The following is a 22,993-nucleotide window of genomic DNA, read 5'->3' as shown; positions in this document are numbered from 1 at the left end:
ATGTATGTGAAAAATATTAATTATTAGTAATTAGTTGTAGTTTACTCTAACAACAATTGAAAAATCTTGAATTTTGAATTTTCGATCTAATTCATTGGATAAAATATCCAATTGCTAAAAATAAAATGTTTACTGAATTTGTAATGTAACTAGATGAAAAAAAAATTATTTCAAAATTATCAATTATTATAACTTCTAATTTTCAATTAGAAAATTACTTCCATTAACTAATTTCTTAAACAACCTTTTCATTAAAAGACCAAAATTTTCTTAATAATTTAAGTAGCGATACAAAATGATACTACAAGAATATCATAAATAAAATATAATCTTTAATTTTAGAACTTGTGGAGTTAGTTAAAGTACATACAAGATAACCAAAACATCTACGTTAATTAAAAAATATATATATCATACATAAATGGGTATAAATGAGAAATGAAGAAATAGAAGGAGCAAAGCCAAATATATTAAAATTTGGAGGATGAAAATATTTTTTATAAATTTAGATTATTCTGAATACCTTTTCTTTTTTACTTATTTTTTTATACATTAGCAAATTTTAATTTTCAACTCCTTTTCTTTTATTTAACTATATTTATTCTCAAAATAAATTTAGTTTTTTTTTTGAAAAAAAAAAAACACTAGTGACAAAGCAGAGGCCTCTAAAGAGCAAAGTAGAAGCGCATGAAATCTATCATCTTATCCTAAACCTAACAGACCAGTAGAAAACCAAATGCTAAGCTGCTGCAAATAAAACACGAACAATCATAGCAACACAAACCTCTTCTTCAAATTCAGTTGCAGATGGCAACCATACTTGGAACTTCTTCCTCTGCAATCTTGGCGTCTAAACCGTTCTCCATTCCTTCTCTCTCTTTAACCTCCTCAGGTACATTAAACAATCTAAACCCCACTCCATTTTTCCTCTTCAGAATTCATACTTTTCCTTGCTTTTCAAGATTTATGTGCATTTTAGATTGATCCACCTCTTTTTTATGCTTTATTTGTGATTAGATTCTAAATTTTGTGGATTTTCTTGATTTTTTAGTTAAGGTAGCTGGTGGGTTTTTGCAGGGCTAAGTTTTGGGAGGAAGTATTATGGAGGGATTGGTCTTGTGGGTAAGAAAGGGAGGCCTCAGTTTCATGTTGCAGTTGCCAGTGTTGCTACTGACATTGGCTCTGTTCAGGAGGTAAGGTTTCCTTCCCTTCTCTCTTTGCTTTCAATTTAATTGTTGTTGACATATGCTATTTGGAGATCAAAATTTGATTTCTTTAGTACAGTATTCATTTTTAAGAGTTATGTGGTGTTTGAATAAGATTTGAGAACTTGGTTTAGTTGAGATGTTTATTTTGAAAGCTAAAATTTTGTCAATGAATTAATGTCTGTGGCCACTAAACAATGCACCATTTCTAAGACTTTGTGGAAGGGAGAGAATTATACCGCTAGAAAGCATTATGTTAAAGAGAATGTGCTTTGCAAGGTTATATGAATTGCTGTATTTTCGACTTGTATAGGCCCAGAAGGCTGCTGCTAAGGAAAGCCAGAGACCAGTATATCCATTTGCTGCTATAGTAGGGCAAGATGAGATGAAGCTGTGCCTTTTGCTAAATGTGATTGATCCCAAGATTGGAGGTGTCATGATCATGGGTGATAGAGGGACCGGAAAGTCCACCACTGTTAGGTCCTTGGTTGATTTACTTCCTGAAATTAAGGTGGTTGCTGGTGACCCCTATAACTCAGATCCGACAGATCCAGAGTCAATGGGTATTGAAGTCAGGGAGAGTGTTGTGAAAGGGGAGGATCTCACTGTTGTCCTGACTAAAATTAATATGGTTGACTTGCCATTGGGAGCTACAGAGGATAGGGTGTGTGGTACAATTGACATTGAAAAGGCTCTCACCGAGGGTGTAAAGGCATTTGAGCCGGGTCTTCTTGCTAAAGCTAATAGAGGCATTCTTTATGTTGATGAGGTTAATCTTTTGGATGATCACTTGGTGGATGTTCTTTTAGATTCTGCTGCATCAGGGTGGAACACAGTGGAGAGAGAGGGTATTTCAATTTCACATCCTGCACGATTTATTTTGATTGGTTCTGGCAATCCTGAAGAAGGAGAGCTAAGGCCACAGCTTCTTGATAGATTTGGAATGCACGCACAGGTGGGGACTGTTAGGGATGCAGAGCTCAGAGTTAAAATTGTGGAAGAGAGAGCTCGATTTGACAAAAATCCAAAGGAATTTCGCGAGACTTACAAGTCTGAGCAAGAGAAACTCCAGCAACAAATTTCCTCAGCTAGGAGTTTTCTTTCATCTGTAAAAATAGATCATGATCTTAAGGTTAAAATCTCCAAGGTTTGTGCAGAGCTGAATGTTGATGGATTGAGAGGAGACATTGTGACGAATAGAGCTGCTAAAGCTCTTGCTGCCCTGAAGGGTAGGGATCAAGTAACTGCAGAAGATATTGCTACTGTCATCCCCAATTGTTTAAGACACCGTCTTCGGAAGGATCCCTTGGAGTCAATCGACTCAGGTTTGCTTGTCAGTGAGAAATTTTATGAGGTTTTTAGCTGATGGCAGTATTTTTAGATGTCCACTTCTGTAATTTTTTGTAACAGTCACTCGAATTACATTTTTTCTGTTTCTATCATGTTTTTATTTTTCACGCAATCTTTGTTAAAATTACTACAAATATAATCATGGATTGTACCTGTTATTGAGGATTTCGTATTAAACTGAAGAGAAGATGCCATGCCTGCAATATCTGCTATTACTTATTTTATCTTCTCCTCTGTCATCTTGGGCTGCATGCTTTTGTACAAGAGTTACCAAATAACACTCCAGGTTTATTTTACAGATTCTGTTATTTGAATACTTCTTGATATCAATTACAAGAAGGTCAAGCCATATATTCCATATGTTGAGTATATTATGGTCAAACATTTCCCTTTATTTTTTTTAGTAGTGAGCAGAAAATTTAGGAACAGCTAAGCAAATGGAGAGGAAAAAGGGCTTCGGATTATATGCTGTTTTGAAACATTTTCCATATATCTTCAGAGAACAAGGTTAAATGAATGGGTTGGCACAAATAAAAAAGCCAAGGATCTATAGCTTGGCGAGATCTTTATCAGGAATTCCATTCCACAATGTCGGCCTTCGCTCAAGAAATGCAGGCGGTCTTTGGTAGACAATGGCAGCAACTCTAATCAATATTGCAGCAGTGAAAGCCCATATAGTAAAACCTTTTTCCCCTGACTGATAGTCAAAGAAATGAGATAGAAACTTGTCTCCCATCCACTCATCCTCGACTTCTCTCCTGTTCTCGTTCTGCATTCACCATCAAAAGAGAGGAAGCCATAAATCTTTTTTAGGCTAATAACTATGTAAATGATAAACAGAACTAGAGTAAGACCTTAAGAAACATTTCTAGAGGAACATCGAACACTGATTCCACTTCACTAGCATCTGGAGTTGGATTGAATGCTTTCTTGTCAAACAGCATACCAATCACAGGAACAACAGTAACATGAAACTGCACACAGAATCAAGAACTAGTTTAAAAACAATTTGTGTGTGTTTAGTAATGCGGTGCAAGTGTTTTTGCAAAAGTGTCAAATTTGATTTCGATGCCTTTTCATGTGCTTTTTGATGTTTTTCAAGTGCTACTTGATGTTTTTGACATCAACATATCATAATTATCCAAAAGTATATGAAAAGACACCAATTGATGCTTTTTTCAGCTCAAACACACTATGTAAAACCCTTTCAAACAAAATGTGAACGCGTTACCAAACACAGCGTAATTTACAAACAAAGAGAACAAGCAAAAAATCTACTTGCAGATTCATCTAATGATGTGAAGATGCTCAACGAAGATATCAGAGAGACCTGGAAAACTTCCATTCCAGGTAAGGATGGGTAATGACACAGAATTACTAGATGAGTTATAGATGGCTTGCAAGTTGTTATAGATAATTAACTTCTTCCTGTCTTTCACCGTGCAGCAGACAATCTCCAGATTTAAGGCTAAGGACAGCAAAAAAGTGAAGGAACCTAAATCCAAACCTCAGTTTGATGAGTGAAGACTCAAAACCCACGATTTTATTTTTTCACACTTCATTCTAAACAATGGCTTAGTTTTTTCGGACTTCTATCTTCTTCTCCCTCTCCAGATTAATCAAGCAATCGACCACTCATCTTGAACTACCTCTGATTTCTGATTGACCAGGGTCATTAAGTATGAAAAACAAAATTAGATTTCAAAGCATCCATCTTAAGCTACTTTGGTAAGTGTTACTGAATTGTATGGATCAAATAAATCATCTCTTTCCCACAAAATAGCAAAATAGAAACTGAATTTGAGAAATTCAACACAAACCCTGGTCATATATGGCTCAATAACAGTAACAACATCAACAAGGGAAGGGTCCAAACCAATCTCCTCCTTAGCCTCTCTCAATGCAGTTGCTATATCATCAGCATCACCTTCCTCCCTTTTTCCACCAGGCAAGGCCACTTCACCTGCGTCGAAACACAACCTATTTGGCCCTCAAAAAGAACATAACATAATCATCATTATATTACAATGAAAAGCATGACTTGAAAGCAAACACATGACAGAAAGGTGATTATTTTCATACCTGAGTGAGAAGAGAGTTGTGAAGAGCGTTGTGTGAGGATTACACGAAGTTCTCCATCATTTCCTTCAAAGATGCAGATGAGAACTGCAGCTCTTTTGGGGTTTGCAGATTTTGGGATCCCATGTTGTCTTCTGGCCGGGTTGTTTAGATGGGGAGGAGGTTCGTAGAGGCTGAGCCGTCGAGATAATGATATGAGCTTCTGGGATCTCTCTCCCCTATTTTCAGAAGCCATTTTTTGGGTTTTGACCGCTACTTTCTGTCCTAAGATGTGTTTAGTTTGTTCCAGGATCTACGGTGAAATCATGTTCTTGAAAGTCAAGACCGGAATTATAATTTTAATAAGAACAAAATATTTTTTTTTTTATATAATTTTCTTAGATTTATTATTCTTAAATTTATTCATATAGATATGTGAAAAAGATTAATCCATGGTTTTTTTTTATTATTATTAAAACTTGCTTTCACAATCATAGTAGTTTTTTATTTAAAAAAACAATGCTTCAAATAAAAAAAAACATGTTTTCATAAAAAAAAAAAAAAAAAAAATACATAAATAAGGAGATGATATTTTTATTCTATGCATTTGTTCTTCTTTAATTGGAATCATTTAATTTTAATGATTTTTTTTAATTATCATTAGTTTTTATTCAATAAACTATGCTTTCAATAAAAAATACATATTACTATCAAAAGAAAATACATGAATGACTGGAAATAATTTTGAATAAAAAATATTTTTTTTCTTCAAAATTTTAATCATTATCTTTCTTATAAATATCTATTTTGATTATAATACTAAAAAAGAGTAAAAAATCCCAAAAGATCCTTGGGATGCAAAAAAGAAGAACATGATATTAACAACAGCAATCTCTTTCGCCTAAGGATACTAACAAGGATTTCTTTCTTATTTACTTTATATAATTCCTCTCTTGTGGGAAATTCAGCTTCTTCATTTTTGGCTATTTATTACCCCGTGGACTGCAGGGAATTCTGCCTCTTCTATGTTACATAACCTTGTCTTGCATCACAATCTTTTTTGTTTTTTCCTTGAAAAGAAATCAATGCGACTGTATATTTAGTACCTCGACAACCTTACAAAGTGTAATCACAAGTTCTAGCTATCAATATAAGAGAGCAAGTCAGATAAGCATATGGTTACAAGCTGCAAACAACACAAAACTTCATAGGAAGCTCAAGATCATAGACTCTGCTCAGTAGTCTCCACCACAGATCATCAATGTCAACGAACAGTTGATGATGATTCGCATTTGTGATCAGGTGTTGGCTACTGTGAAAATTCAAATGCCTCTGAAGTGCTTGAGATTGATCATCTGCGTAATCTTCAAACAACATGATCAAAAGCAGAGAGGTTCTAAATTTATTGTATAAAGATAGTGCTCGATACCGGCAATTCAAGATCGTCAGGTATCTATAGCTTTATCAGGGTTTCCATTCCAGAATGTTGGCTTTTGCTCTAGAAATGCAGGTGGTCTTTGGTAGACCACTGATGCAGCCCTAATCAATATTGAAGCAGTGATAGCCCATACTGTATACATTTTCCTCCCTGACTGATAATCAAAGAAGTGGAGTAGATACTTGTCTCCCATCCATTCTTTCTCCTGCTCCCTCCGGTTCTCATCCTGTATTCACCACCGGAAAAGAGAAGCCTGTGAGAACTGAGAAATGCTTCTGAAATTTAATTTCAAAGTGTAATTGATAAAAATCGAACTAGAGTAAAACCTTAAGAAACATTTCTAGGGGAACATCAAATACTGTTTCCACTTCATTCATGTTTGGAGCTGGATTGAATGCCTTCTTATCGAACAGGATGCCGACCACAGGAACCACAGTCATAGCATACTGCATATGGAACCGAGATTTAGTCTAAAAACAAGCTCATACACAAACGAAGAGGACAAATAAGCACTCTGCCTGTAACTTCAATCAATAATCTGAAGAAACTTGAGAGGACAACAAAGAGGCTCGAAAATTTATCATTCCAGATTCAAGAAATAGAATCATGAGATTAGTTTAAACATTTCCATAGGTTGTTAAAGATCGCACTTTATTATGTCTTCCTCTCATAGTTGACAACTTAACACAGCAAATGCCCTAAACATCAGAATCATGAGCAAAGACTCAAACCCATGATATTCTACTCAAACTTTCCTATTATGCCAATATATTATCCATTTTGGTTCTTTTATCTCCTCTTTCCACATAATTAAAATCAACTGTATATCTTGCAACTATTTATTCTGTTCCAAGAGTGTTAAAGTGATATGAAAGTGTCTATAATTAACAAATAAATAATATAAGTAATCTATATCAAACGAATCATTGACCCTCAAGAATGGTTAAGAATAATGACTTGAAAATGAATTTGCTTAATTAAACACAATCTAACCTTTGTCATGAATGGTTCAAGAACAGTGACAACATCAACAAGAGAAGGGTCCAAGCCAATCTCCTCTGTAGCCTCCCTCAAGGCAGTCTCTACATCATCAGCATCTCCTTCCTCCCTTTTCCCACCAGGCAAGGAAACTTCACCTGCAATAGAATACAGCCCATTTCTTCTTTCTTTAAAACATCACATAGCCATCAATACAAGTGTACAACCCAGTAAAAATCATGACTTGATAGTTAAATTAACATAAAGAAAAACTCTCTTTTGTACCAGAATGAGAAGAAAGTCTTGAAGAGCGTTCTGTTAGGATCACACGCAGATCTCCATCATTTCCTTCAAATATACAGATAAGAACTGCAGCTGTTTTTGGTTTTGCACTTTGTGGGATCCCATTTTGTCTTCTTGTTGGGTTGTTTAAAGAATCAGGAGGTTTATAGAGACGAAGCTGTTGAGCTAATGATAACAGTTTCTGGGACTTTTCACTCATGTTGTTGTTTGGCTGGTCTCTGCTGTCTTAGTTATGACTTGTCAATTTCCTTTTTCTTAAAACTTAAAAAAGTTGTTAAATTTCTTTCTTTTGTAGCAATCAATTTTGAGAATTAATTTTCCGACTCTCAAATAGAAAAATCAGCATCGCTAGTGCTCCATCATTTAAGATGGTAGGTGGGGGAGCTCATGAAAGAGCTGGTTGAGGTGAGAACTACCTAGGAACTGTTAGGCTCAGGCCACGGTCCATCAACATTTTGTAGATTTTGATAAATTCACCTCCGCTGTATATGTTTCTGGACCAGAGAAAACAAAGGTAGATAGATAAGCACGAAAGATTTCGAAAGTGGAAAAAGTGCCCGTTGGGTGCCTGTCCATGCACGAAAAGAAGTTATCGTGTGATTCTCTTATCATATTTTTCATTTTGCCCAAAGATTAGAGAAGAAAACAAAAGCAAACATACTATATAAATTCCTCTCATCCTTCATCCAATTCTTTCTACAGCTTCTCTGAAGTCTAAACTGAAAAAGAAGTAAATGTCTGTTCTCTAAACAACAAATCATGTTTCCAAAACGTGGGAAACAATACTTGTACAATTTGCAGAGAAGTACAACTCTAAGACAAGAACATTTTTACCAAAAGTAGCATCTATGAAAATCAAAGCTTTTATTTGTAGAGGCAAGCAGTTTAAAGATTCCACAAGCGGCTTTAACTCTACTGTTATAGAGCCAAGTCAACGAAAGCAGGCATTAGGTACACCTCCTTCTCAAATGCAGAAGAGACTGAAGAAGTGCAATGCTGTTTATTAACAGCTGTGTAAGCTTTAGCGGTAGGGATCAGTTCAATCAAGAACTTCGCTACAGAAAAACTCGAAGTCATTCAATAGAATTAACTGCAGTTGGAAGAAGATAAATGCAATTCACTCCCCAGGAAGAATTTGTTGAAATTTGATCCAGTTAACTCCTTGCCTCTTAAGTAATCAGTCTCCTCAATTTACAATTTCCTAGAGGATAATATTGCATTCTGCCTATCTACTGACAATGCTATTTAGTGCATACATTTGAATAACTTAACTGGTTCAACACGTGTGGGTTGCGAGGGTTTTTATTGAGGAAGGATGATTATTCCGAGAATCTGAGTACAATCCAACAATATTTTTCCTGAATTATTCAGCGCTTCACTGTATCATTGCTTGCACCTTTAGGAAACTTGAACCTTGGATTCTGCTCCACAAAAGCTGGTGGCCGTTGGTAGACCACTGAAGCAGCTTTGATCAAAATCCCAGCAGTTAAACCCCATATCAAGTACTTTTTATTCCCCGTTTCATAGTCAAAGAAATGAATCAGATACTTTTCTCCCATCCATTCTCTCTCCTCTACTCGTCGATCTTCATCCTGAACAAAATATTTCATGCATAGTTATTTATAAGAAAACCTAATGGTTAAGTCAATTAATAAAAGTGAAAGAGGTTTAACCTTAATGAACATTTCCAAGGGAGCATCAAATACTGCTTCCACTTCAGCGGGATTTGGGGTGGGCTTGAAAGCCTTCTTATTGGTTAGAATGCCTATAACAGGAATCACTCTCAGAAGATGCTGCAAAGAAAAGCAATCATTGCTAAAACTGAAAAAAATAGACGATAACAGCTTAATTTTTTGTGATATCCAACAGACACTTGTCAGACAATTCAAATGCTAATTAGTTAAATACACTGTCCGTCCAGACCCAAGCAATGCACATATAGAGCACACATCATAGTTATTGACAGATGTATTATATTGATGTTGATGATTAAAACAAAGATGACTGTCAAAATCAGAATACTAGTCAGGAAATCCACGACTGAAGTTCTGCGGGTAACAGATTTTGGATCCTGGCCTAGAACTCATCATGGCATATGATGTTTCAGCTAAAAGAAAGCAGAAATGAGAGTGGAGTAGAGAATGCACATGTGATAAAAATGAGCGTTCTTTTCCTACATAATTTCTCATGTAATGAATTTTCCTATATATTTAATGCTGATTATCACGGTTTCGTTGCAGAAAATAGCTAGACAGCTAACAGAAGCATCCTTTAGCACTGTTCTGAAATCTCATGGTTATGAGGTTGTTCACCTTAAATGCCGTGACTTTAGAATAAAATTTGTTCATGTCAAAAGAGAAAGCAAAAGGTGCGATAGAAAGGAGCCACTAAACTTTCAAACAACCTCATGATACATAAATGATGGATGACAGCACGGATTGTGAACAGTTTACAATTATGTGATGCAACACATCTGTGTTTGCCAGTCTCGTTTAGGAAGCATTCTAGCATTGTCTTCATAACTTCCAGATATGATAAACTTATTAATGGGCGCATTCCTCGACTACCTATTCTTTGAAAGGAATAAAACAATTCATTTCAAATATACTACACCAACTACCATGATATACTGATATGGCGAGAAGAAGTAGTATCAAGATCACTTATATGAAGAATAATGGTAGTGAAACTTTCTAGCAACTGTCAAAATGCTATGTGGTAGGTCCAACACCATGTCAATCCCACTTACAGGCTAAATGGAAACATCAAAATTGAATAAATGGGAAAGTAAAAGAGGAAATAATCCTGCCTAGGAAATTTCTATGAACCCATCAAATTTTGGCCCCTCACTTCCTTATAGAAGCAAACCACACTGCCCCCCCCCCCCACCCCCACCCAAAGACCCCCCTAAAAGGAGTAAAGACAATAAAGTTTACTATTTACCCCACGATAACAGGGGCTATCACAAGGTTCATTAAGGTTTGACAATAATTCTCACCTTACTTTATGGTAATCTTATGTTAAGACAATACCTAGGCTTCATTACACAAGGGTCACTATGGGTCTAAACCTCAAGCTGTCAACCAATATTACAAGAACACTCCCCTGTCCCAAGCAAGTTTTGAGTCAATCATACAGGGTAGTCGGCCAAATGAAATAATATGCAAATCAGCAGAAACCATCATCCATAAAATACAGAGAGTCCATAAATTCCAAGAGCATAGAAGAAGCATCCTTTTCATACCTTAGACAAAAATGGTTCAAGAACAGTAACAACATTCACAAGTGAGGGATCTAACCCAATTTCCTCCTTCGCTTCCCTTGTTGCCGTCTCAAAATCATCCTTATCACTCTCATCTGCTTTTCCCCCAGGTAAGGAAATTTCACCTGCAACCAAAAACACCCACTTAGTGGAGTGAACAATCAACAACCGCTCCCTGTACCTTAGTCATCGGTGTTGCCATTACATTTTCACAGCTTGGCCACAAAAAGAGAAAAGAACAACAAACTTCAACCTCAAGTCTTCATTAAAAAATGATAACCAAAAGCTTTGTATTATACAAGACTCAAATTGTCCAACTAATTGAACCTCAGACAACTACCTTAACCACTCAATCGAATCGTCAAGTTTTTGAAAATTTATTTCATTTCTCCAATTCTTTTCAAATTCTCTTAAGTTCAACAACTTTTGCTCTATCTGATCACTTCAACAATGCATGACAAAAAGACAAAATGATTCCAATTTTAAACCTTGCTTGAACATTTTTTTTAAGCATATAACAATTCAGTTGAGCTGAGTTCAAAAAATTTGACCTTAGGGGTAAAACTCAAAAGAGAGCAATAAGATTCAATTCTTTTTATCTTCTACAGCCCTACTCGCATCTTTATCCAGTCTCATCAGTTGAGACTTATAATTTAAGAGCAATTACTATTAACTACATTATGCAAAAACTTAAACATTGGGATAAATTATCTTACTGAATTGCCTTAAACTCTATTCTTCATCATGAATTACTACAGAAATGAAAATTTTGGCACATGCATCATCAACCAAACAAAGAGCATCCAAAAGTCAGCCAGCCGCAATAACCATTCATTCAACTGAATTAACAACAGATTCCCAGAACTAAGGAAAGAATATCTGCAAACAATCAGCATTCAAAATCTCCAATTCTCATAAGAAGAGAGAGAGAGAGAGAGAGAGAGAGAAGGAAAAAAACCACTAACCTGAATGAGTAGACAATTTGGAGGATCTCTTAGTCAAAATGACACGAAAACCACCAGCATCACCTTCAAAGATGCAGACCAAAACAGCAGCTCTATTGGGTCTAAACCTTTCAGGGTCTTTAACAATTGAGGTTGCAGATTCTTGAAAACCCACTTGGGAAACAACTTTACCTGCACTTTCCTCTATGTTTTGCTCTTCAATTTCATCTGGTGATAGAGAGGGTGGCTTGTAGAAGCGAAGCTGCTGGGCCAAAGCCACAAGTCTTTGTGATCCATAAGAGTCCATACTTGTAAAGATTGGTGCTTTATGCAGTGATGAAGACAGTAATAGCTTAGTTCTCAACAATGAAAACATGGGCTGATGATTTATGGCATAATAGGACTATTTATAAGAGAATCAATAGCTTTGCTTGATCGGTGATTAGTGATTATTGGTAAGTATGCATTAAAGGAGGGAGCTTCTTTTTCTTTTCTTTTTTTCCTTTAAAGGGTTTTAACAAATGTAGCAGGCCATTCAATTCGATGCCTGTATCTTATTGAAAGTGGAAACTAAGTTCTTAACCCCTGTTGTAAGGGATGCAGTTCTTTCTACAATGAAAAGGAGGATTATTAATTTGATATAATCAAATAAATAAATTATTATGTATGCTGATTTTTAAAAGTTTCAAACTAAAAAACAAAACAACCCAATTTCATGAGATTATGACTGGTTACTTTAAAAAACAATATTATTATTTTTAAAACATTCTATATGAGATAGACTAAATTACTAGTTTTATTTTAAATTGATAAAGATCCATTATATTATGCTATTAATAACCTGCTTATAATATTTTAAATTCTAGCATAAATAAATATTCGGCTAAAAATATTTTCAACTCAAGCATTGATTAATATCATATGAAGAAAAGGTTTCATATTCTTGACTTTGATGTTATTGAATATTGAAATTCAAAGTTATTTCTAATTCTAGTATAAATAGTTATAGTTTTAGCATTGGTGAATATTAAAGGTATTCTCAACTTTAACATTGATTAATATTGATATTTTCAATTCTGATATCAATGCATATTATAAATGATATTTATAATTTTAATATTGATGAATGTCAATCAAAGTTAGTATTCCCAATGAGTCCATTTTTCTCAAACACTAGTAACAAACATTTTTTATTCTAAAAGTCAAGGTTTATGATTTTGTTATTTTAAAAATTTAGGTATGTTAGCACAATAAACATTTTAATCTTAATCAAAACCAATGGGTTTTGTAAACTAGTTATAAAATCCAAATATGAATCTAAAATATTTTTTTATATACATTTTTTTGTCTATAAAATGGTAAAACATGCAAAATATTTTGGATTTTTTTGTGGAAATGCTAAAAAAACAAGCAAGATCAAAGTATGCCCAAAACAAAAAATTAACACCAAAGTGAGGGTGGCTATATAATGACTAAGAGAGAGGAAAGGAAGTTGATTTCGGTATGGTTAATACCGGTAAGAGGTTATGTCCAATGTTGGGAAATGAAAATAAGCATTTGTTTAGAAGAGTGAAGATTTTTTTTTTTTTTTTATCTCCTCCCCCTTTCCTCTTTTGTCTCCATGAATGTGTATTTATTAAATTATAACACAAGCATACAACAACCCTAAACAAACACAAACACTATTTTCTTTTCAAATTTAAATTTTAAAAATCAAAATTCAAATCGAATTTAATTGATAGTTTGTTTAAACAAAAACACACTATAGTCCTTAATCTTTTTAAAGGTTGGAGAAATCATACCCTTAATAAATAGGTTGTGTCCAAACTATATTGAATAAGGCTTTAAATAGTTTTTGTTCTACTTCAAACCCCAATCATATAGTGTTTGTAGTTATGGATCTAGAAAGCTTGTAAATCTTCTTCTTATGTCTATTCATTCTAAAATGTCTAATCCAATTGAGTCCTTTGCATGTAAGAGCATCTCCAATGGAAAATGTCATTTTGAAGAGTCAAATGAAGAAAATAGCTTTTTGAATAGTGTAAATATAGCCTTTTTGTATTATGTGCATTCCAATGGTAAAAAGCTATTTAGAAAAGCCATTTATATTTTAATATATTTCATGTTAAATTAATTTTAATATAATTATATAACTAATTTAGATATTTTATATATAATATAATTATGATGTTATTAATTATATAATTAATATGAGTAATTTATAAAAGTAATATAAAATTAATGAAGTAATATAAAAGTTAAAAAATATAATTTAAAATTAAATTTAAATTTTATTTATATGAATATTTTTAATTTTAAGTTTTATATGTTATTGTTAAAAATTTAATTTTTTAAAAGTAAATTCAAATTCAAACTTATAAAAGTATTACGAATTGATATCAATTTCATAACAATGTATTTAAAATAACCAAGTTTTTTCTTCATGTATTTATAGACAAAATTTTATATGTTAAAAAAAAAAAAAAAGAGCTGTTGGCCAACGGCTATAAAAATAGCCGTTGGCCATTTTGGCCATTTCTACAGTTAAATGTAGAAATCGCTCTTAACAAAGCAAAAAGCCATTTTAGCTATTGCTTTGCCTCTGCCGTTGGAATTCTGAAAGTAAAGAAATAAAAGGCATAGTACAAATGCCTCTTCATTTGGCAGCTCCAACTAAAGTTCATAATTTGCATGTTGCAATCATAAAATAAATTCAAGCAAGAAATAAATAATACAAATTTCAAGCTAATTTATATACGTATCATGTTTTATTTAACGTCGAAGATTATTTTGTGATACAAATTAACCCTGAAAGGTGCCCTTTAAAAAGCAATCATAAATTTCAAGTAGATAGTGTTAGACCATTTAAAGTATTGCAAATGATTGAATCAAATAGTTATGTTATTAAACTACCATCAAACTTTGATATTAACTCTACTTTTAACATGAAAGACTTCATTCTATATAAAATATAATTTATCTCTAATGCTTATTTTAAAAACTCTGCCCTATTATTCTTATCTTTGGCACAAAAAGAATATATTAATACTATTTTGGATGCACAAATTGTTTTTACAATGGATGGTGAACTTCAACGAATTTTAGTATATGAGTTAGATAACCAAATTCATACTATACTTGGATTATCAGAGAAACTTAACAGCAGCTTGATCATGATTTTTAGGAACAATATTTGAGCTGCCTTGAACTACACTTGACGAGGTTAAGTTTCTTCAACCCCGATAAAGTTAGTTGGAACACCGAACTTGAGACACTATTTTCACACTCATATGATCATATACGATAAAAGATAATCTAAATAATTGTGAGATTAGGCTTTAACTTATATTTTATTTTAATTTATTAGAACTTTTAGTTGAGGTTTATTAATTACACTTTATTTATTAGATTAGATTTAATTATTATTAGATATTTTATTTAATGGGCTATAAGTTGTTTTAATTAGAATTTTAGTATTTATATCCTATTTTTTAAATATTAAATAATTTTTTATGAATTAAATAAAATTTAAAAGTAACACACTTTTTCAACCTCATTCTTTCTCTTCTTCAGCTTTTTCTTCTTTTTATTTGGCTTCTTCTTCTTTTTCTTTCTTCTTTAACTTCAGATATCTGTCGTCATGCATCAGTAACACTAATTGATAGCAAGGATTGATAAGACTTTAAATACATCACAAATCCACCACCAAAAAAATGAGGTCTATTTACACCATAAATACATATGAACTTGAAAAAAAGAACAGGTAAAAATATATCAAGGAGAAAACGCGAAAAGAATGACACCTGTCATTCATAAAACCAGGCCTGATCTATAGTTTCTGTACTATATGCAAAAGCATACCACTATCACACCACTCCACTAACACAAAATCAGTACTGAGCATAAAAACACATCCTTTCTTATCTGAAACAAAAATGACTGAAGGTAGAATCAAGTCTTCGCGATTTTTAAATTTATGCTTCGTACTAAGATACCAAGTGTTCGCGTTTAGTGTTTGCTGCATCAGATTTAATGCTTCTCTCAAGTGTTGCCCGTTTTTCAGCTGGAGGGTAAGATAATCTCCGTGCTGTTGGAGTTGCTCTCCCATTGGACAACGATGGCTTGAATGAAACTGGTGTTTTTTTGGTTTGCAACTTTGTGTTTTCATCAATCTTTGTAGCCTGCTTGTTCTTCACTTTCTTTGGACTAGCAGACTTCACAGGGACCCGGCTTTCCCATGGACGAGCAGCAATCCAGCGTTCCTTCCAACTCCAGCCCCAATTTGCTTTCCCAAGTTCAAAATTAACAAGCCCGAGGCTATGACCAGAGCTGGCCCTCCACTGTAATTCATGAGATCTTTTTTGTCATTTCCAATTTGTTTTTGCCCCTTCCAGGGAACTACAATGAAGAAAACATTTTTGGGATTTCAAATACCTGATGAGAAAAGGCATATGCCATCGCCCGTTCCCGCTTAACTGCTGCTTCTTCCCTCTGATGTATTCTTGCAAGAGTTTCCTCCATTGTATCAGAGCCACCACACCATTCAACCTGTCATTCGTTTCAATCAGTACTCTTAGAGGGAGACGGGATCATATAATAAGTGGAGTGGAGAATAATTTGTGGGCATCAACAGACCACAGCCAAAAAATTAAATTCCGAACATTCGATTCCTAATGAAAGAGAAATAAATGACCTTCATCATTATTTTGTATTCTCTGCGGGTAGGCATATGAACAATCTTAAAACCGCAGAGAGTGACAAGTCTTAAGGAACCAAATTCCATGGATGTGACTGCATATAGTATTTCTACACCGACCTCCCCTTACAGCAAAAACTTACAACATCCACTAAATCTATATCAATACAAAAGAAAATCATTGTTTTAGTTTGATTGATTGTATAAGCATTGAAATTACATCCTAACCTCCAGATCATGAAGCTTTGCCTCAAGTTTTAGTTGATTCTCTAACTTCTTCTGTCTTAACCGGCTTTCTGTAACCATACAGAGTCTACGGGCTCTAATCTGGGCCTGTATTTGGCTCCAAGAATGAAGGTAGTTCAAAGTAGTTGCAGCTTGCTTTTTGACAGAATAATTTTTAGTGATGATCTGTAACCTCACAGTACCTTTCAAACGGCGAAGAGTTTTCCTAGCCTGCACCATTAGGAAATGATTTAATGAACCATTGTCCATTCAAATGTGCATGTCTTTCCATTTGTATGAATATGCATCCATGTGTAGTGCAGACAATGGACATACCATATAGGCCCTGAATGCTGTTTGAATCTGAGTGGCAGCCACATCCTCGACTGGCATGTCAATAAATCTGGGATTGGCCCTACTGGAACCATTTGCAAAAATAGCAGATTCTTTTCGCAGCTTGTTCTTCCATTTGAAGCCATTTGATTTTGCAGAAGTTGTAGAGCCCTGTTCAGATTGCAGAAACAGATGTGGTTGCATATAATAGGTTAAAAAAGAAAAAACTTTCTTCACCACTATCCTAATAACAATAATTCCAACAATAAACGTCACAACCTTGCAATAGTCTTGAATCAGCAGTAGTTTATAATAAAAGAATTGAATGGCCACATTACAATAAATCTTATCAAGGTAAAGGATATGGATTCATTATGAAAATACAAAGAAGAACAAAATGCATTGACAGCAAATTTGCTTTGGATGATTCAATACCTTTGGTTGTTTTGAGCTGTCATCCTTTACTTTCTTCATGCTAATCATTGTCTTAAACCAGTCTCCAGAACCCATTGCTGATGCCAGATGTTTGTTTCCAACTTTACATGAACCTGGCAGTAAAATACAGCAGCACCAGCATTATGTACATTTTGCAAAGTTTTTGTCTTTCTTTTCTACAAGCAACATATTGATAATGTTACAAAGCATTCAAAAACATCCTTTTCTTCCATTATGTGGTTCACCAAACAGACAGTCATGTGTGAAATTGAACTGGGAGACATACATAACCGTAGGCAATCCAGGGAAAAAAAATCATAAGCAGTGGAAAAAAAACAAAAAACAAAATTGTACCAAATACTGCAGTATTGAAAATGTTAGTATCTGAGTGTTATACCTCTCAAAGGAATTTTGATTTCATATGGTTACGCAATCATTTGATCATGAAACTAACAGCAGAGTTCCAAAATATTCTATCATAGTCCATCTCATTACCTTGCAACTAACATTCATTCCTCTTGTCTCCCAACCAACAAGGTAGAATCCCACAAACAATCTCTCTATCCATCGATAAAAACACATTAACTCTCAAAAGAAACTGAACTGCAGCACCCACAACAGGGGAATTTTTTTTTTCTTTTACCATTCAAGAAACCATTTTTTAATACTTGATCACATTAAGCAACAACCAGATTCAAAACAAATCTGATTGAGACAGATTAATTCAGCAGCAACAATAACATCCAGATCTCACCCCATCTTTCTTAGTCAACAAATGGGTGTCCTAGTCACACTGGTCAATCTAAAGGTGAAAGCAAAACAAAACTTAAAGCCCAAAAGGTTTTCTTTCACAAAGAAAAAAACAGAAAAACGAAATCTTGGCAAGTAGACATACCAGAGAGGTGAGACCTGTGAGGAAATGGGCAGTCAAGTTTTTTGGAGGAGAACAAAGTAGCTGGTGAGAATAGTACTTTCAGTGAAGAAGAAGCAAGGCCCTGAAAAAGAACAATAAAGAGCAAGAACAGAATTGGGTGTGGAAATGTGGATTACTATGGCCCATGACCAGCATTTTATTTTATTTTTCGCTCCAAAAACCTTCACCAACAGATATTTGACAATGTTTGCAAATATAAACAATACCATAAAATCACATTGCCCTTCAATCAAGGACTCAACAAATGACAAGGTTAATTGTCAGATGTGGGTGTTGGCTGGTGTGCTTTTGGGGTTTGAATAATTCAGCAATACAAGGCTAATAATGACAGGAGAACAAACCATGACAAGGTTTGATTAAGATGGCTGATTGGTTGTTTGCCTCTTCAATTTTTTTTTACATGTTGTTTTTAGTCCCTAGATTTGTTCAGTTTAATTTATTCCATGTAATTTCTTGAGCAAAATACATACAAGTTCGTCAAGTAAGGTTCAAAAGTCTAATCACAAAGGAAAGAATTCACAGCCAGTGAATTGCAACTCAGCTACGTCGATGTCCACCTTCAAAATACGAACCCGTGAAGTAACAAAGGACTGCAAATCTAACCACCAGGCTTACCTTTTAGGATTGCTACACAGAGAAAAAAGAGAGCTACTGTTGGTTGTGGAAGAATATAATCAGAAGATAAAGGAATTATTTATGTGATTAATATTTGTTTTGAAGCGTTATGAAGTTGACCGTTTAAGTTTTAATTGGGGGAGGGTACCGGTGGTTTGAGGGTGTTGATTAGGTGGATTATTATGATTGTGGGCCGTTGATTAGTTAGAAAAAAGAAATGATTATAAAAGAAAACTCTTTCAGTTCAGGAATTAAAATAATATATACATAGCGAGCGCCCATCGACACTCGTGCATGATTGGCAGTGTAATAAATATATAATTTTTAAAGTGTTTTTTATTTACAAATATATTAAAATAATATATATTTTTATTTTTTAAAAACTATTTTTAACATTAACATATAAAAAAAAATTTAAATACTAAAAAAATATTAATCTAAAGTAAAAAAATAAAATAAAAATTTAATTTTTTCAAAAGTATTTTTGGAATGAAAAAATAAATAAATTCTTAATATATCATGTATTTGTATGTTTTAATGGGTACTCAGAGACCATATATAATTGGAATTTGACAGGTATACAAATTATATGTCCATTTTTAACATCATTTAATTTGCAGAAAAATACGTAATTGATGTTTACTTGGGAAAGTTCCTTGCAGTTTAAATACATATTTAGTACTTTGATTGCGAAGTTTTTTAAAATATTTTTTAATTAAAAATACATAGAAACATAAATTAATATTTTTTTTAAATAAAAAATATTTTAAAAAATCTAGCTTAACAATAAGAACTCATCCACTCGTTCATATTTAGTCCACCGATCCTTTCTATTTATTGAAAACATTTCTTCTATAATTCCTTGCGTAGAAATTTAAAAAATACTGGATATTTGCAAGATAAAACTCCAAAATAATATTTTTCCTTGACCCAATATCTTTTTCCTTGAGTAGCATACATTCTCTGCAATTCTTTTTAGATCCAAACTCATAGCGGATGATAGAATTAAAGTTTTTTTTGTAGATTAAAAAAAAAAGCTCAGGAAATGATGATAGATTACGTAAAGAGGAGAAAAGCATGCAACTTGGCCAAAGAAATTTCAATGTCAACTCAACCAGATGATCATGGCTGCCAGCTCGATAGTTAATTATGTTAACATTGATTTTTTCAAGAGAACAATAACAATTTGAAATCAGTTAACTTTTTATAGTATTCATGATCACACATATAATATAAGTATGATTTCTTCTTATCTAAAACAATTATTTCCCTCGGATCTAAGTCCATTTATATGGAGTGAGTGAATTACCTAAAATTGGTCATTTGTAAGATCTTATGATCCTATTTACCTAAAATATATATTATTTATAAATTATAAAATCTAATTCCTAATTCCTAATTAATTTGAGATGCCTCCTTTTCAAGTCCTCGTACAAATATAAATATCCATTGTAATGCTAAGAGATTGTATGACTGCATCCTGAATTCAACATTGGGGTTTCCTATTCCTACACCATTTTTCAAAGAAAAACACCAACGTGTGCATTAACAATAAAGGGGTGATGTTTTTATTGTTCACGCTATCCACTATTAATTGTGGTTTTTTTTTTTCTTTCTAAATTTGTGGTTTTTTTTTTTTAATTTTATACTTTAACATTTAAATTTTTAAAAATTATGCTTCAAGTTAACTTGATCTCATAACGCATATCACGAGTTTAGTAAGTTAACACAATTAACTATAGCTTCTTCTTTTTTTTTTCTTTTTTAATTGATATTTCTTTTATTTTCATCATTTAATATTAGATTAATTAGGAATTAGGTTTAATGATTTATTTCGGCTTGCTTTCTTTGAGGTTATCTCAGTCTCATGATCCAGGTTGTGGATTTGGTGGGTTAGCCCAATTAACTTGAATTTTATTTGTTTTTTATTTGGCATTTTTTCGATTTCAACATTCGACAATAAGTTGATTAGGAATTAGGTTTTATGATTTATTTTGGTTTGCTTATTATGAGGTTACTCTATTGATCCTATGACTTGGGTCACATGTTTTATGAGTTCAAGTTGTTTTATTATGTTCTATTTTTAAATTGATTTTTTTTCAATTTTATCATCCAACAATTGGTTTATTGATAATTGAGCTTCATAATTTGTTTTGAATTGCCTTCTATGAGGTTATAACAATCTCATGACCTTGATCTCGAGTTTGATAGGTTAATCCGGGTTGACTTAAGTTATTTTTTCTATTTACTTTCTATGAGTTTATCATATCTCATAAACTTTTTCATGAGTTTGACAGGTCAACTTCAGATTGATTTTTTTTTTTGTTTTTTATTATTTTTTTCATTTCATTCTTCAACACTAGGTTAATTGGAAATTGAGTTTTCATAATTTGTTTTGATTTTCTTTATATGGGGTATCATGGTCTCATGATTTGGATTGTGAATTTAATAAGTTAGCTCGGATTGATTCAATATGTTGCCATTTTAATATTATTTTAAAAAAAAATTGTCTTGAATTTTTATAAGTCGAATTATATTTTTACTAGTCATCCAAGTTACTTTTGTGAATCAATCAAGTTGATCAAATCATATCAGGTTAACCTCTGCTTGATTTAATTATTTTCTTACTATAAAAAATATTAACAATGTGGTATGTCCAAACAAATTTGATATGACATACCATGTAGTGCAAACCAGCAATCTAATATTTTACCATTCAAATTAGCGAAGGCTTGATGACTTATATATATATATATATATATAAAAGCAAAACACCAACTTTACTACCATTCTTGTCATTAATTACAAAAACTATGGGTTATGATGATGATAAGAATAAAGTGTGAACCAAAAGATCATGCTTTACATTTGTAAAATAAAATTTGACTATTAGCAACTATCTAATCTATTGCAATAAAATAAAAATTTATTGAAGAAAAATAGCAATGAAATCAACAACAGAGAATATCATATATAGACTTTTATTATTGATTTATTAGTCATGAATTATTCATTATTGATATTAGCAATAGATTTTTCATTGTTCATAATTTAGCAACGACAAAATATGTTGATGATTATATGCTATACATGCATATTGTGTATAATCAGTATTGGATTTGTTATTATTGATTTATGAATTATTTTATAATTAGCAAAGAAAAATCTGTTGCTCATTATATAAATTTTTTTTTATTAATTTATATCTTTTTTACCCAAATTATTTATGTAATTATTTTTGAATATTTTGAAAGAAGTAGAATATATATATATATATATATATATATATATATATATATATATAAACAACATACACTAATATTTAAGATTACTTTATCAACAATAATAAATAAAATAAAAATAAAATTCATAATACAATTAAAAATTTAGTTAAACTTACATTAATGCAAATAAATCACAATATAATAAAAAGATACAATCATGGTGCTTGTAACAAACTAGGATACCGTGGATAGAAGTAAGATGTACCAAGATATGATGATCAAGGCTCAGGTTAATAAACTGGTGGAGATGTGGGACCTATAGGTTCCATTATATTTGGAGTCATATGTGGTGGCATCAATGAGGCAACATGTGACGGTATCAATGGGGCCATAGGTATCAACATACATTGGGTTTTATTTGATGTCCCACAATAATATCCAAGATTGTTTATAAGATTTTTTTTCATGGAATCTATTTTTTGTTTCATTTAAAAAATAAATCATTTTTTTCTTTATCTTCTTTTACAATTCCTGATAAGATGAATAAGAATATGATAACTCCATTGAGTAGAAATGTAATGAAAAACTCGTATTAACTATAGACTTTGGCATACGAGGTACACCATATACCCTACCCTTTATAACTTCTTTTAAAGTCACGCACTAAGCTTTTCCATCAAATGAATGATGCTTTTCTCAATCAATCACATACTTTGAAATCATCTTCTACTTATAATTTTTATATAAAACAAAACTACATGTAATATTAAATAATAATTAAATTATATAAATAAATAAAAATACATACAACCACATTTTTAAATTTATTGTTTACGAAGATGCCAGACTACGTAGCACTCTAATGCAAAGCTAAAAATACATCATCTCATGAAGGTTCTTTCCCACCTGCTTGTTCTTGCTATCAATATTAATTTTTTTTTTTTTGTAAATGATAAATATAAAATTTTTTAATTCATTATCTTAAATCAAAAA

At 32.5% G+C, this 22,993-nt stretch overlaps 5 protein-coding genes across 6 annotated transcripts; 1 reads left to right on the top strand and 4 right to left on the bottom strand.

Annotated features, from left to right (window-relative positions):
- Positions 1–679: 679 nt before the first annotated feature.
- Positions 680–2,774, top strand: LOC118033074 (magnesium-chelatase subunit ChlI, chloroplastic). The gene is made up of 3 exons (XM_035037918.2): positions 680–892; positions 1,078–1,193; positions 1,519–2,774. Exons 1-3 carry the CDS (start codon positions 808–810, stop codon positions 2,569–2,571), a joined length of 1,254 nt encoding a protein of 417 aa, XP_034893809.1. The 5' UTR covers positions 680–807; the 3' UTR covers positions 2,572–2,774.
- A 219-nt stretch (positions 2,775–2,993) lies between these two features.
- Positions 2,994–4,965, bottom strand: LOC118033076 (nudix hydrolase 22, chloroplastic). Of its 2 annotated transcripts, XM_035037920.2 has the most exons (4): positions 4,638–4,964; positions 4,376–4,518; positions 3,410–3,529; positions 2,994–3,324 (listed from the first exon to the last, which is right to left on the bottom strand). In XM_035037920.2, exons 1-4 carry the CDS (start codon positions 4,867–4,869, stop codon positions 3,103–3,105), a joined length of 717 nt encoding a protein of 238 aa, XP_034893811.1. In that variant the 5' UTR covers positions 4,870–4,964; the 3' UTR covers positions 2,994–3,102. The 2 variants fall into 2 exon arrangements, with proteins under 2 accessions (XP_034893811.1, XP_034893812.1); XM_035037921.2 differs by lacking the exon at positions 3,410–3,529 and having other exon boundaries at positions 4,638–4,965.
- Positions 4,966–5,616: 651 nt separating this feature from the next.
- LOC118033077 (nudix hydrolase 22, chloroplastic) lies at positions 5,617–8,315 on the bottom strand. Its single transcript, XM_035037922.2, has 4 exons — positions 7,315–8,315; positions 7,045–7,187; positions 6,378–6,497; positions 5,617–6,277 (listed from the first exon to the last, which is right to left on the bottom strand). Exons 1-4 carry the CDS (start codon positions 7,529–7,531, stop codon positions 6,059–6,061), a joined length of 699 nt encoding a protein of 232 aa, XP_034893813.1. The 5' UTR covers positions 7,532–8,315; the 3' UTR covers positions 5,617–6,058.
- Positions 8,316–8,466: 151 nt separating this feature from the next.
- On the bottom strand, positions 8,467–12,109 carry LOC118033075 (nudix hydrolase 15, mitochondrial). Its single transcript, XM_035037919.2, has 4 exons — positions 11,560–12,109; positions 10,577–10,719; positions 9,006–9,125; positions 8,467–8,924 (listed from the first exon to the last, which is right to left on the bottom strand). The coding sequence occupies exons 1-4, from the start codon at positions 11,912–11,914 to the stop codon at positions 8,700–8,702; spliced, it is 843 nt and encodes a 280-aa protein (XP_034893810.1). The 5' UTR covers positions 11,915–12,109; the 3' UTR covers positions 8,467–8,699.
- A 3,106-nt stretch (positions 12,110–15,215) lies between these two features.
- Positions 15,216–18,424, bottom strand: LOC118033073 (protein IQ-DOMAIN 9). Its single transcript, XM_035037916.2, has 6 exons — positions 18,123–18,424; positions 17,228–17,340; positions 16,796–16,963; positions 16,463–16,690; positions 15,973–16,086; positions 15,216–15,878 (listed from the first exon to the last, which is right to left on the bottom strand). The coding sequence occupies exons 2-6, from the start codon at positions 17,300–17,302 to the stop codon at positions 15,525–15,527; spliced, it is 939 nt and encodes a 312-aa protein (XP_034893807.1). The 5' UTR covers positions 17,303–17,340; positions 18,123–18,424; the 3' UTR covers positions 15,216–15,524.
- Positions 18,425–22,993: the final 4,569 nt, after the last annotated feature.

Source organism: Populus alba, chromosome 4 (assembly GCF_005239225.2).
Source record: "Populus alba chromosome 4, ASM523922v2, whole genome shotgun sequence".
NCBI classification, from domain to species: Eukaryota; Viridiplantae; Streptophyta; class Magnoliopsida; order Malpighiales; family Salicaceae; genus Populus; species Populus alba.
Note: the sequence above shows the minus strand (reverse complement) of the source record. Positions and strands in the feature narration are given on the sequence as shown.

Bases quoted from the DNA above. Each gene is read 5' to 3' on its own strand.
- LOC118033073 (XM_035037916.2), bottom strand. From the start codon at position 17,302: ATGGGTTCTGGAGACTGGTTTAAGACAATGATTAGCATGAAGAAAGTA. The intron at 16,964-17,227 runs GTATTGAATCAT...CAATCTGAACAG, and splicing joins ACAGCTCAAAACAACCAAAG to GGCTCTACAACTTCTGCAAA. The intron at 16,087-16,462 runs GTTAGGATGTAA...AACGAATGACAG, and splicing joins CAAAGCTTCATGATCTGGAG to GTTGAATGGTGTGGTGGCTC.
- LOC118033076 (XM_035037920.2), bottom strand. From the start codon at position 4,869: ATGGCTTCTGAAAATAGGGGAGAGAGATCCCAGAAGCTCATATCATTA. The intron at 3,530-4,375 runs GTTTGTGTTGAA...TTCTGTGTGCAG, and splicing joins TTGAGCCATATATGACCAGG to TTTCATGTTACTGTTGTTCC. The intron at 3,325-3,409 runs GTCTTACTCTAG...TGGTGAATGCAG, and splicing joins CTCTAGAAATGTTTCTTAAG to AACGAGAACAGGAGAGAAGT.
- LOC118033075 (XM_035037919.2), bottom strand. From the start codon at position 11,914: ATGTTTTCATTGTTGAGAACTAAGCTATTACTGTCTTCATCACTGCAT. The intron at 9,126-10,576 runs GTATGAAAAGGA...TTTTCTTTGCAG, and splicing joins TTGAACCATTTTTGTCTAAG to CATCTTCTGAGAGTGATTCC. The intron at 8,925-9,005 runs GTTAAACCTCTT...TATTTTGTTCAG, and splicing joins CCTTGGAAATGTTCATTAAG to GATGAAGATCGACGAGTAGA.
- LOC118033074 (XM_035037918.2), top strand. From the start codon at position 808: ATGGCAACCATACTTGGAACTTCTTCCTCTGCAATCTTGGCGTCTAAA. The intron at 893-1,077 runs GTACATTAAACA...GGGTTTTTGCAG, and splicing joins TCTCTCTTTAACCTCCTCAG to GGCTAAGTTTTGGGAGGAAG. The intron at 1,194-1,518 runs GTAAGGTTTCCT...CGACTTGTATAG, and splicing joins ACATTGGCTCTGTTCAGGAG to GCCCAGAAGGCTGCTGCTAA.
- LOC118033077 (XM_035037922.2), bottom strand. From the start codon at position 7,531: ATGAGTGAAAAGTCCCAGAAACTGTTATCATTAGCTCAACAGCTTCGT. The intron at 6,498-7,044 runs GTTAGATTGTGT...TTCCATATGCAG, and splicing joins TTGAACCATTCATGACAAAG to TATGCTATGACTGTGGTTCC. The intron at 6,278-6,377 runs GTTTTACTCTAG...TGGTGAATACAG, and splicing joins CCCTAGAAATGTTTCTTAAG to GATGAGAACCGGAGGGAGCA.